The 14,432-nt window shown below is 44.2% G+C and overlaps 1 protein-coding gene across 2 annotated transcripts in view; it reads right to left on the bottom strand.

Annotated features, from left to right (window-relative positions):
• The window catches only part of LOC141082567 (sacsin-like), a 95,596-nt gene that overhangs the window by 28,740 nt on the left and 52,424 nt on the right, over positions 1-14,432 (bottom strand). The window contains exons 6-7 of one of the 2 annotated variants that reach the window (XM_073566538.1): positions 13,019-14,423; positions 4,186-4,274 (exon numbers count right to left, since the gene is read on the bottom strand). In XM_073566538.1, the coding sequence (XP_073422639.1) occupies positions 4,186-4,274; positions 13,019-14,423 (1,494 nt within the window). Of the gene's footprint in view, positions 1-23; positions 92-4,185; positions 4,275-13,018; positions 14,424-14,432 lie in introns of those variants that run through there. The other variant, XM_073566539.1, reaches the window with a different exon arrangement.

Here is a 14,432-nt window from a genome sequence, read left to right as displayed (position 1 = left end):
GATCAGCAGCTGAGGACATGTACCCATCTATGGATTATAAGTCGCACACAGTGATGGTTCCCCAGTCTAGTAGGCAGTATTTGCTCAGCTTCTGTAAAGGTAACAAAATGCAAAAATTATGGTTGAGTCCATATGAAAGACTGCTTACATGGGAGAAAATGCATCTGTATGATCGTGTGTCACCATGGCAACGATCAGCCCTCTGACGGCTCCTGGAAAGCTGCAATTGCGTTCAATTGCAGCATTTTGAGTGTTAAAGTGCCGGGAGCGGTGGTGCATGATTGCTCCTGGCATTTAGTGCCGGTGTCAGAATAAATTGTCATCAATCAGTTAGCAGTGCTACATCACACTCTGACCTGCCTACCTTTCTAAAAGTTAGCTGACGTAGTTGGAAATGGCATAAGAAAAAAACAATATTGCAAATAGTGTGTGACAATTCAAGGTTTTTATTTTTACACTAGAATTTTGGTGAAAACACTGAGATAAATTTGGCAACAAGGACTTAGGTAGTACGAGTATCCAGTTTTATTCCTACATTGGCGTTGTACCCACTGCAGCACAATGTCTCAAGGTAAACGCCCTAAATACCAGTGTACGTTATATTCCTACATGGCTAACAATAGCGACTTTTTACGGTTCTTCTTTTCTATATTAATCATTACTGACAATTAATCCTAGTCAAATCCCTGCTCTTCGGTCAGTCAGGATCACTACTAGATTTCAAGAATGTGTAATATAATACTAGGCAGTGATACATTTCTGCTTTTTTTCCCCCTCATCAGATTCCTAGAGGATGAGCAGTTTGCAACGTTTTTCAAAGCTTTGCCTATAAATTGTCTAACTTGGGTCAAACATTTCAGATAGCTTTCCACAACCTACCCTCATAATGTCAGAACTTAGTTTCACCAGTATTGTGAGGAGAAATTAACCAAAGTCCGGCTTGTAGGACTCCTCGCTCGTATCTGTTTTGCCCATAATTTTTCTGTAGTATTTATGTAAAAGCTGTTTGATTGTCCATTACACTCCTGTGCTTAAAAGGGGTTGTACAGGCTGTAGAGCAAAATCTGCAGACTTCTTGATAGCGTGTAGTGCGCATACATGTGGTCACGTGCCAGCTAAACGAGTTCAGATTCTCTCAATTCACTTCCATTGAAACAAGCTGGAGGAGACAAGTCAGCTGTTGACCCCTAACTCACACCATCAATCCCAAGGGATCATAACAGCATGCAGGCGCACCAGAGACACTGTGCTCTTAATCCTTGACAGCCCCTTTAAGCCACTGATGTTCTTAGTTTCTATTAATTGTGTCGAATCCCTCAAATACGATGGGATGTTGAAAACATATTTTTGTAAAAATAGGTCAACATAATGAGAATGTGAGCTTGTGTGTATAGATCATTCAGATCAATATGACAAGGAACATAACAAATTGATTGAAGACGCATACAAATCACTTTTGCATTTAATTATATTTTAATTAAAAAAGAAAAAAACATCTCCTTACTAATTCAGCTCCAAAATGGGTAATATTCCATCATCTACCCAAAAGTACACAAATCATCAAAAGTATTCCCCTGGACATTCTATTATTTCGGTGGTAGGCTCACTCCCGAGCTCCCTTTCGCATTGGTATTATCATCTATCAACCCTTTTGCGACCTCCACTGTACTAGTACTGCGCAGATCGTCTCCCTTCCTTTGATGTGGGCTCCAGCGCTGTTTTGAACAGCTGACATGTGCCCGCAATAGCCACAGGTGGAATCGCGATCCACCCCTCGGATATTATCTAGTTAAATGCCGCTGTCAAACATTGACAGCGGCATTTATCGCGCGCTTCCAGCCATCGGGCCGGAAATCCTCCCACCGGTGACCCCCATCACGTGATCACGGGTTACCAGTTTGTTGGTATGACAACCAGAGGTCTCCTGGACCTCTATGGTTGTCAGTTACGGATTGCTATGAGTGCCGCCCAGTGGTCGGTGCTCATAGAAAGTGAGTAATTCTACTACATAGAGGCGGTGATCATCGCCTGTATGTAGCAGAGCTGATCAGGTTATGGCAACTTCTAGTCACCCATGGAGACTATTGAAGCATGCTAAAACTAGAAAAAAAACAAAAAAAAAACCCTCTCTGCCATCTGACGCACGATCCCGTCCATGTGCCTGATCATGGATGAGATAGTACGTCATGGCAATCAGCCGCGCTCACGGGGGGAGCGTGGCCAATCGCGGCCAGGTGTCAGCTGATTCTCACAGCTGACACCAGGCACTAAGTGCCAGGAGCGGTCACAGACCGCTCCCGGCGCTTTAACCCCCGGACCACAGTGCATGTCAGGAAGTCTCTCAAGTCAGTGTGCACCGAGTGCAGCGCTGACAGCTTCTATAGCATGCAGATGCTACTTCATCTGCATGCCATATATGCGATCAGCCTGCACAAAATGATTGTCCCATAGTGGCACAAAGTGAAAAGCTTAGAATTAAAAAAAAAAAAAAAATGTTTAAAATGTAAAAATATTAGGGAACTGAAGGTAACTGGATAGTCACTGTAAACAATGTTTAGGTTTGTTTTCACTCTGACCCCTATAATCCTTCACTTTCTGCTAACCCCCCTAATTCCTACACCAAGTAAGGAACTGTTCATCTCTTCTTCAATCCTCCTCATTCATCTCACCTCTTCCTCAGTTCTGTTTCTCAACATACAATCCTCTGTCTCCAAACACAGACAGCCCCCTCATGCCCTCCCCTGCTCCCACCTGCTAACACTCTCCCTGGTCCTCCTCACCACATTCCCACAGTCATTCTACATCCCATCCACGCTCAATCACAACTTTCCAGTAACCTCTCCAACCTTATACCCATTCACCCGGCCCCAGCTTCTCCAGTCCCACTAACAGGAGCTCTGTGGAACACTCGCTCTGTCTGCAACAAACTTTCCTTCATCCATGATCTTTTTATTACTAACAAACTTTCCTTCCTTGCCATCACCAAAACCTGGCTCACCCCCTCTGACACAGCCTCACCTGCTGCACTCTCGTATGGTGGATTCCTCCTTCCCCACACCCCCCGCCCCAGCAGCAAGCAAGGTGGAGGAGATGGTTTTCTCCTGTCATATAATTGCTCCTTCACCCCAATCCCACTCCCACCCTCTGTTACCCTCCCTTCCTTTGGAGGTGCACTCTGTGGGCATCTACTCCCCCTCCAACCTCCAACTAGCTGTCATTTACCGCCCCCCAGGGCCAGCCACCACCTTCTTTGACTACTTCACCACCTGGTTACTTCATTTCCTTTCCACTGACATCCCCACTATCATCTTGGACGACTTCAACATCCCCATTGACACTTCCCTCTCAGCTGCCACTAAACTTCTATCCCTCACTCAATGGTCTTCTGCAGCCACTCACAAAGATGGCCACACACTAGACCTCATCTTCACCCACCTCTGCTCCCTATCTAGCTTCTCTAACTCACCTCTTCCTCTTTCTGACCACAACCTACTTACATTCTCTTCCCTCTCTTCTCCAGGTCCACAATCCCCACCCCACAAACTTGCACACCCTCGCAGCAATTTTCGACACCTCGATCTACATTCACAGTCTGAATCCCTCCTCCATCTTACAGACATTAGTTCCCTACACAATGCGGATACATACATCTGTGACCTCACCTACCGGTACTTACCTACACACAAACTCCGATCCTCACAAGATCTCCCTCTCTACTCCCCTCTTATCTCCTCTTCCTACAATCGCATACAAGATTTCTCCCGCTCATCCCCCCTACTCTGGAACTCTATACCACAACATATCAGACTCTCGTCTACCATGGAAAAAGATCCTGAAGACCTACCTCTTCCGACAAGCCTACAACCTGCAGTAACCACCGATCCACCAAACTGCTGCATGACCAGCTCTACCCTCGCCTACTGTACCCTCGCCTACTGTATCCTCACCCATCCCTTGTAGATTGTGAGCCCTCGCAGACAGGGTCTTCTCTCATCCTGTACCAGTCGTGACTTGTACTGTTTAAGATTACTGTACTTGTATTTATTATGTATACCCCTCTTGACATGTAAAGCGCCATGGAATAAATGGCGCTATAATAAATAATAATTTATGAAATAAAAATTTTAACGAGAGTTACTCTAACGACGGTTACTCTAAGTTTTTGATCTATACAAATGTACTTACTTGACTTTCCAATATTCATGAGAAACAAGTGAAGATCATCAGGCAGGTCTTCTGGAATAAATCTTTGCGCAAGTCTAGGTAATAAGGTCCTACCAAAAAGGAGAAAATTAATTTAGCTTAACATTTACACTTCAGCTGTGATAAAACAAGTTCTATTTTTTCTATACTTTTCCCTCCCAATAAAAATCTTCGTCATAGTTACTGCCTGCACTCTAGCTTGTTTAAAAGGAGATTTTCCCATAAACAGCGTACATCACCCATCTACGGGATAGATGATAACATGGGCTTCAAATAATAGGGCTCCTATCAATCCTAACATGGGTCCTGAGACACCTGTGTATACGAATAGTGGTGCTCATACATAACCATCATTACATTCACTTCTGTAGAATGACCAAGATAGCCACGCAGGCAGTCTTTTGAAAGCGGTCACACATGCACACTATCACTCCATGCATAAGTAAAGAGGGTCAGGGCCTAGCCCTGTAGATGTTGTTGCTACTAGTTACCTGTACATGATTACCATATGTGTGTCATGTGTATAATATATATAAAAAAAAAAAAATATATATATATATATATATATATATATATATATATATATATATATATATATATATATATATATATATATATTTGTGTGACGTATTTACGTATGTGTATTGTATGCAAGTTATGGACAGTGCAGTTAGGGAAAAGGCCCCTAGATGGGGGAACTGAGTACACTGCATAATAGAGCACAGTTGTAGGACACTTTAGAGGTTAATTGTAGGAGTGGTAGCTGGGAATTAGCTGGAGAGATTTCCTGATTATAGTCAGTGCCTGAGCTGTATAGCTGCCACACGGTGTGAAGTGGAATCCCTAGCCATCCATAGTAGATGTGGAAGAATTGAGCAGTGCAAAGAAGAGTGAAGTGTAGGACACTTTAGAGGTTAATTGTAGGAGTGGTAGCTGGAATTAGCTGGAGAGATTTCCTGATTATAGTCAGTTGGAAGTAGACCCCTGGTGCGGCTCAGACGGTCCTGTGCCTGAGCTGTATAGCTGCCACACGGTGTGTGAAGTGGAATCCCTAGCCATCCATAGTAGATGTGGGAGAATTGAGCAGAGCAAAGAAGAGTGAAGTGTATGGTATTTGCGGCAACGTAGTGAAGAAGTCACTGATGAAGTGTCAACAGAAGTCTGGGTGCTGAAGTAGTAGTCGAGTGGGCCACCAGCGAGTGTGCGGGCAAGATAACCAAAAGGGGGTGGACGACCTAGTAGATTATTTCCGTGTCTGGAGTGAAGTAGGTTCCAGGGAGATAGGTCAAAGTGCAGTTTTCATGGGCTCCTTGTCCCGTAGTGACTTTTTGTTTTTAGTTGAAGAAGCTAGGGAAAGCTGAAGACATATTGCTGGTACCATATCAAGTGTGCTAAAGGTGTATTGGATGTGCTGTGCCCTGAAGAGAATAAATCTTTAATGTTTTAAGTTATCCTGGGTTCTGCCTCCAGTCCTTTGAACTCCAGGAAGAATGTGGGACGCACCAGGGAAGAAGCAGCTGCCAGCACAGTGAGTATGGAATGTGCTGATGTGTCTACCCCCAGCCGTATTATTACAAGTAGCGTAGTCAGCAGGATCTTGCTGCCCCAGAGATGAAGAATATGGAAGGAGCGAAACTGAATGCAGTGAAGCGTAATGTACAGATTGAAGAATGTGACGAAAAATATTTCAAATTGGACGTGACTAAAGCAACTGATTTGACTAAGGAAGAGCTGTAGAGTGATCCTGTAGACCCCAAGATGGCGACCACCAAGATGGAGGGCTGTGATACCAAAAAGGACTGTCCCTGTTTACAAGGTGCGCTTCGTGGGCGTGACAGCATTTTGATGGAGCCAAACATGAGCTGTCAATGTCGGGTTCACCCCTGAAAGTAGTGGTATGTGCAGATGGACGTTCGTCCTTTTCCACCTAATGCCCGAAAATGGGTGGAGAGGACGGCGAGGGCCCCGACCTGGAACGGGAGTGGCCCTGCAGAAAGTGCTGAGTGCAGCTGTCTGGCGTCATTAGGACACGGGACGTTAGACACGATGTAGCAGTGTGCGGCTGCAGAGGCATCGGGCGAATGGAGTGGCGGTGGCGGCAAGAAGAAGAGGCTAGATGTCTTATCCGCAGTTTGGAATAGAAGGAGCACCTACCACTCACCCGAGGTGAAGACCCACAGCAGGAGATGGAGCCCCCGACAACTGGGCCTGTTGAACCGAAGTCAGACGACAGAACAGAGATGCGTCTGCCGGTAGCACAGGCTGTGTTGGAGACACGGAGGGATGAAGCGCCGCTTACTTACCCCGAGGAACAAGTGAGCCCAGAAGTAGTTCCTGCCATACAGCAGGAAGAAGAACACCAGCGCACCCCAGATGCCAGTTCCGGTAGTGACGGCGAGACGATGGAGCCCGCCTGGCAGGAAGAGGCCACCGAGGCGGTGGAGACCATGGCCTCCCGCATGCACGAGTACTTGAGGGGACAGAGAGCAAGCCAGAACGGGGCAGCCAAGTCAATGGAGGTGAGTGAACCTCAACCCCAGCTGTCGGCAAACCATGTAGCCCCTGTGCTGTCACCCTGTGCCGGCACCAGGCCCAAGGTCCGCATCACCACGCCCCAGCGCACCTGTCAGGCATCCCCAGAAACTACCGGGCCCCTGTCATCCGTTTATCCGTCTGTGTGGATCTCGGACATTATTGCTCAGAAAAAGGCCAAGGAGCGGGAAATATGGGCGCTCCTCCATCAGAAGGGGGAAGCCGCAATGCCTGCCCGTCGCACCTATGGCCAGCTCGTGTACACCAACGTTGAGCATGGCTATGGCTTTATTGAGGAGGCCGACACCCGCAAATAAGGTCTACATTAATGCCGCTTCCATCAAGCATGGAAGAGCCCTGCAAGTGGGAGATTGGGTCTCCTTCTATAAAAAGTACTGCCCACGAGGCTACCACACCGTGGCAGTCATTCTGTGCCCGGAGGAAAGCGAACCCTCCGGAGAAGATGCAGACCCACGTGCAGAGGCAACTGAGGATGCCTTTGCCCCTGATCCTTCTCCTCAGTTTGGAGACACTGCGGCTGCAGAGTCCTCTTTGGCCCACGCCAGGGCTTTAAGCGAAAACACAGCGCAGGATGTGCGCCGCTGAACTCTCCTTGGCATGCTGCACCTCTCAGGGACTGTTCCACGTCCCCCCAGGGTAGGGAACCATGCAATGCTCCAACAGAGAGCTGAATATGGTGCACGTGACCTTCTGAAATTTTTTTTTTTTTTTTTGGCGCCTGTTGCGCCCCTGTAGCAGAACTGCTTCTGGAAAAGTGGACACTACCAGTACTTCGAAGTGAAGTGTGGACATATGCTGTGCTCCCCTCAAAGGATGGGGGAGGGCACCTTTTCATGTGTGGACATTGTTTTGCAAGTTTTCTACCTCCCATTAAAAAGAAAAAAAAATACACTATTGTTTTTCTTGTGTGAAGTATCTATGTGAAGTATAGAGGGTTTGATATATTAAAAAAAATGTGCGGTATATTTATCTTTTGTAGGAGAAATGTTAGTATTGCTTTTACATTGTCGGGGACGACAATGATTTTAGGAAGGGGGTATGTAAGAGGGTCAGATGTTCCTACTAGTTACCTGTATGTGATTATATTATATATATATATATATATATATATATATATATATATATATATATATATATATATATATATATATACACACATACATACATACACACACAGTGCCTACAAGTAGTATTCAACCCCCTGCAGATTTAGCAGGTTTGATAAGATGCAAATAAGTTAGAGCCTTCAAACTTCACACAAGAGCAGGATTTATTAACAGATGCATAAATCTTACAAACCAAAAAGTTATGTTGCTCAGTTAAATTTTAATAAATTTTAAACATAAAAGTGTGGGTCAATTATTATTCAACCCCTAGGTTTAATATTTTGTGGAATAACCCTTGTTTGCAATTACAGCTAATAATCGTCTTTTATAAGACCTGATCAGGCCGGCACAGGTCTCTGGAGTTATCTTGGCCCACTCCTCCATGCAGATCTTCTCCAAGTTATCTAGGTTCTTTGGGTGTCTCATGTGGACTTTAATCTTGAGCTCCTTCCACAAGTTTTCAATTGGGTTAAGGTCAGGAGACTGACTAGGCCACTCTAACACCTTGATTTTTTGCCTCTTGAACCAGGCCTTGGTTTTCTTGGCTGTGTGCTTTGGGTCGTTGTCTTGTTGGAAGATGAAATGACGACCCATCTTAAGATCCTTGATGGAGGAGCGGAGGTTCTTGGCCAAAATCTCCAGGTAGGCCGTGCTATCCATCTTCCCATGGATGCGGACCAGATGGCCAGGCCCCTTGGCTGAGAAACAGCCCCACAGCATGATGCTGCCACCACCATGCTTGACTGTAGGGATGGTATTCTTGGGGTCGCATGCAGTGCCATCCAGTCTCCAAACGTCACGTGTGTGGTTGGCACCAAAGATCTCGATCTTGGTCTCATCAGACCAGAGAACCTTGAACCAGTCTGTCTCAGAGTCCTCCAAGTGATCATGAGCAAACTGTAGACGAGCCTTGACATGACGCTTTGAAAGTAAAGGTACCTTACGGGCTTGTCTGGAACGGAGACCATTGCGGTGGAGTACGTTACTTATGGTATTGACTGAAACCAATGTCCCCACTGCCATGAGATCTTCCCGGAGCTCCTTCCTTGTTGTCCTTGGGTTAGCCTTGACTCTTCGGACAAGCCTGGCCTTGGCACGGGAGGAAACTTTCAAAGGCGGTCCAGGCTGTGGAAGGCTAACAGTAGTTCCATAAGCCTTCCACTTCCGGATGATGCTCCCAACAGTGGAGACAGGTAGGCCCAACTCCTTGGAAAGGGTTTTGTACCCCTTGCCAGCCTTGTGACCCTCCATGATCTTGTCTCTGATGGCCTTGGAATGCTCCTTTGTCTTTCCCATGTTGACCATGTATGAGTGCTGTTTACAAGTTTGGGGAGGGTCTTAAATAGTCAGAAAAGGCTGGAAAAAGAGATAATTAATCCAAACATGTGAAGCTCATTGTTCTTTGTGCCTGAAATACTTCTTAATACTTTAGGGGAACCAAACAGAATTCTGGTGGTTTGAGGGGTTGAATAATAAATGACCCTCTGAATAAACTTTTCACAATTTAAAAAAAAATTAAACAAAGAAATAACATTCTTTTTTGCTGCAGTGCATTTCACACTTCCAGGCTGATCTACAGTCCAAATGTCACAATGCCAAGTTAATTCCGAATGTGTAAACCTGCTAAATCTGCAGGGGGTTGAATACTACTTGTAGGCACTGTATATTATATATATATATATATATATATATATATATATATATATATATATATATATATATATATATATATATGCGACGTATTTACATGTCTTTGCATTATATGTAAGTTAGGGACAGTGCAGTTAGGGAAAAGGCCCCTAGATGGGGGAACTGAGTACACTGCATAATAGAGCACAGTTGTAGGACACTTTAGAGGTTAATTTTAGGAATGGTAGCTGGGAATTAGCTGGAGAGATTTCCTGATTATAGTCAGTGCCTGAGCTGTATAGCTGCCACACTGTGTGAAATGGAATCCCTAGCCATCCATAATAGATGTGGGAGAATTGAGCAGTGCAAAGAAGAGTGAAGTGTATGGTATCTGCAGCAACGTAGTGAAGAAGTGACTGATGAAGTGTCAGCAGAAGTCTGGGTGCTGAAGTAGTCGAGTGGACGCACCAGGGAAGAAGCAGCTGCTAGCACAGCGAGTACGGAAATGTGCTGATGTGTCTACCCCCTGGCCATATTATTACACATACAGGGGTTTTGAGGACCCATATCCTTAGGATCAGAAGTGATTCTAGTTTGACCTCAAACAAGGATACGTTTATCTGCTATCCTGTGAATGGATGATACATGTTGCTCATGGAGCCATCCCTTTAACAGAGCATCATGCATATTAGTCCAACTCTAACAGCAATGGCTGCACTACATGAAACCAAGGGTTCCCCATGTGATCTGTGATGTCATTCTTGCAACCCTCAACTATCTGGTCACCTACTTGTCTATGGCTGATACCTGCTCACATGTATTTTCAATGGAAAAGATAAAGAAGCTGGGTACTCAGTGTTAGAGCAGAGACACTTCTGTATGGAGCAGGTGATGTTTAGAGAGTTAGAGGTGGCCATACACATATGCAGCTACCATCTTTGTTGTTTAATGGGAGTAATTAAGCTCTTGGACTGTTCAGCAGCTCGCTTGGTTTACAATGGAGAGAGCTGCATGCAAGGTCTCTACCTTTGTGCAGTATGAATGGGGAAGAAGAGGACCCTTATCACTCAGTTCCAGGTTGGAGTCCTGGAATTAGAACCCTCATCTGTTATATATTTAGAGCATATTCTTCAATACACAAGGCCTCAGAAGGAAATATCCTTTTAAAATTTCATGGGGTTAGAAGATAGAGGCATCTGGTTACACGAACCCCTGCACTAATTAGAACTTTTTCACCAGCCTATTAGACAGGTCAGGTTTTCGTTGCTCTGTCATTGCAAGGGTTAATCAATTCAGTTGATCTCCTGGAGCTCTCCATCCTGAATAGTCTCAGCTGTTCTGTGTTGCCCACTCTTCTCTGGTATATTTCCTGACCACTGGCACTCAGGAGTTGCCAGCGATAGCTACAACTTCCTGGTTTGAGTTGGAGAAAGCTCAGCATTTGGAGTAGGCAGTTTAAGAGTTTTTCAAAAGATATCTGCATGGAGTTGATTTGCGTGTTTATCCTTATCCTCTCCCTAATTTTCCTCCCCCAGTTCCCACTCTGTTTTGTGAGTGTATTTGAATGATGTGTTTATAAAGATCTGTAATGCAGACACACAGTCATGTACTGAATGAATATTACAGATCACTAATACTTCTAGAGCGCCTCGTTGAAAAACAGATGCAACAATGATGGCTCATGGATCAAATTTGGATGCATCTGTTTTTTTAAACGTTTTCTGCATGCCTCTTTATGAATTTGGCTCCTTTTATTCCAGCGCATTCTTCATCAAGGCCATCTTCATGAATCAATGACAGTGGTTTTTGTCGCAAAATATTAAACACTTAGTTGTGGCTTTGCTGAATTTTTGTATTTTGGTTTATGCTTTTTTTTGCAAAATGCACATAAGGAGCCGTCTTGCACCACATGCCCATACTAGAAAGCACCTGTCTTAATCCTGCTCATTTAGACACTGTTCATATGTTCAGGTTTTAAATACATTAGATAGGGACTGCTTCAATACGGGTTACCTTGACGAGGTGGAGCAGCTTGGCATACATTTTTTTGCAAAAAAACGTATCGACTCAAATACCCTGTATTTGTTATTACCTTTTATCAGCACTTGCTGACTACTATCATATGTCTTACTGCAAGGTATTTTTGCACATTTGTCATTCTGTGCTTTGTTTGTGTTTTTTTTGCCAAATGTAGCACGTTTTGAATATGTATGGCTTCTCTTTAAAGCATGTTCCTAAAGGCTCCTCTATAAAAAAAAACAAAAAAAAACCCACCACAATATGCTTGTGTAAACAAAAAGTCCCCAAAAAGGCACTGAAAATGCTTGTAATTGTTGAGAAATTTCTTTAATTCAATACCCATGAATTCATTGCCAGCCTTTCGTCATCCCTTAGGCTACGTTCACACGTAGCGGAACGCTCGTGGAAATTACCGCGAGAATTCCGGATTCCATTCCGCGGGAAAAATCGCATTTTAAATTCCCGCTATTTTCCCGCGGAAAAACTAGCGTTTTGCAAGCGCAATTGTCTTGCAGAATGCTAGCGTTTTCCAAGCGATCTGGAGCATCGCTTGGAGAACTCATTGCCAGGTTGGTCACACTCGTCAAAGTCAAACAAGTGTGACCAACTTTTTACTACTGAGGCTGCCTATGCAGCCTCAGTAGTAAAAGATAGGATGTAAAAAATAATAAAAAAAATAAAATTGTTATTCTTACCTTCCGGCGTCCCACGCAGCCTTCCCGCCTCTCTCCACCCTCCCGGTCCCAGTAATCCTTTGCGAGAATGACCGCGATGGCATCCGTTCTCGCAGGATCGTGACGTCTCGGTCATTCGCGCTCCGACGTCATCGCGAATGACCGCGAGATGTCGCGATCCCGCGAGAATGGACGCCATCGCGGTCATTCTCGCAAAGGATTACTGGGACCGGGAGCGTGGAGAACGGCGGGAAGGCTGCGTGGGATGTCGGAAGGTAAGAATAACAATATTTTTTATTTTAAATTCTATTCTTTACAGGGATATGGTACCCACAGCCCGGAGGACAGTCTCCTCTCCTCCGGACCGTGGGTACTATCCGCAAATGTTGTGCTTATTTTCCGCATGGTGTGCACAGCCACATGCGGAAAAGTAAGCAGAACAATGCATTCCTATGGGTGCGGGATCTCCGCGATTCCGCTAAATTAATGAGATTGCTGCGTTTACCGCGAAGCAATTCCGCCGCGGAAAAAAACGCAGCATCAGCACAGCATTGCTGAACCCCATAGGAATGCATGGGATGCATTATTTTTCGCGGCAAAATCACGCGTTTAAAACCGCCGCGAAAACGTGGAAAAAAAGGTTCCTGTGAACTTATCCTTACAGTCTGCAATCTGCAGCTAGTAGTGAGCCAACTGCAAACAGGCAACCCCTGTCCATTCCAATACCCCAAGCTGGACCCTGACAGAGATAGTAATTTTACAGTAGCTGAGTATAATGCAACTTAATTTATGCATATAGGAAAATTAATATCAAGTGTACAAATCATGCTTTACCTTGGCAACTCTTTGCTGTCAATGTAGAAAACGCCGTTTAACTCTGTATTTTGGAAGCATGTGAATGATCCATCAGATAGTGGCAGCAGTTTCAGGTTCAGTAGTTCATCATGTCGTCCATCACTGATTGTGTACTTCAGAAGCAACAATTTCTTCTCAGCTGGAAGCTGGAGCCAATCATCCTTATGCAAAAGGTTTCTCACAAACTTTGGAGACACAATATTCAAATCGGTCCTGTCTTTCATAGCCAACTGAAGAATGTCAATGACATGACTTGGAACTTTAACAAGAGGAACATTTAAAAGGAGAAGCAATTCCTCTAAACAATTATGGATGTCCATGTTTTCAACCATCAAGAACACAGCTTCCTTTGCAGTTATCCACTCGGCGGTATCCATTGTTTGCAGTACTCTTTCTTTTTTGAGGCAAAGGGCAATCTTTCCTACTATATGGTGCCATCTTGATTTGTGTGTGGTATTTTCAGGAATTGGCCAAATGCTGTATGACATGTCCACTGTAATCTTTGATGCCTTCACTAAAGACACACTATTTTTTACTGCCTGTAGATAAATCAAAGGTAAGACTTTTTCTACTAAGATCTGGTTCCATTTAGCACCTTCATCATGCTGTTGGTCAATTTCAGGCCACTTCAAACTTCTCCTGTCATCAGTAAGGTCAAAACATCCATTAATAAGGCATGGCAGTCCAGTTTGATTTTCTTCTTTGTCAGGAAGTGGGAGAATGCAATGCAGGCGACCCCCAAATAAATCCCTATCATGCTTCGATAATGGGAAGGCCAGATCTAGGACAGGTCTGTTGCACAGTTTGTTGCTTAACTCTGTCAGTTCTAGAAACACATTGTCTTGATCTTTGCTGGTAGTTACCAGCCATTTACATTCTTCCACTTTGTTGTCCATGTGCTTTAGAGAAACAACTTTACAAACTGTTTGTATTGGAAATCCTGCACATTCTGTGCCTAGTAGGTTTTCAGAACATACATTAACGGTAAGAAGAGTTTCCATTATTCCATTTTTTCCAATTTTCTTCAAAGAAATGCTTGTAACATGTCGAAGAAAAAGAAGGGCAATACCAGAATCTTTCATAAACGATGCAAATAGTTCTTCAACCCTTTCGAAACTATATAAGTTCTCAGATATCTCTGATGAGCACAGTCGAAGAGGAAAGCAGAAGAGAGTTCCATTAAAACAGCCCGACTCAAGGATTTCCTCCCAACAACCTAAACCAAGTTTGTCCAAAACATTTTTGAATGGTTGAAATTGGTTCCTTAAATCTTCTCTATACTGATCTTTTTTTTCAAGGTTCCATAAACGACCTCCTCGGTAGAATAGATTTTCTTGTGGATCAAGAATCCCTATATTTTTTCCACTGAAGATGGCTGGATAATCTGCACAAG

The sequence above is a fragment of the Dendrobates tinctorius genome, unplaced genomic scaffold, assembly GCF_039654945.1.
Source record: "Dendrobates tinctorius isolate UK_male_01 unplaced genomic scaffold, ASM3965494v1 ptg000018l, whole genome shotgun sequence".
Classification (NCBI taxonomy): Eukaryota; Metazoa; Chordata; class Amphibia; order Anura; family Dendrobatidae; genus Dendrobates; species Dendrobates tinctorius.
The sequence above is the reverse complement of the archived record's forward strand: the minus strand, read 5'-3'. Positions and strand labels throughout refer to the sequence as shown.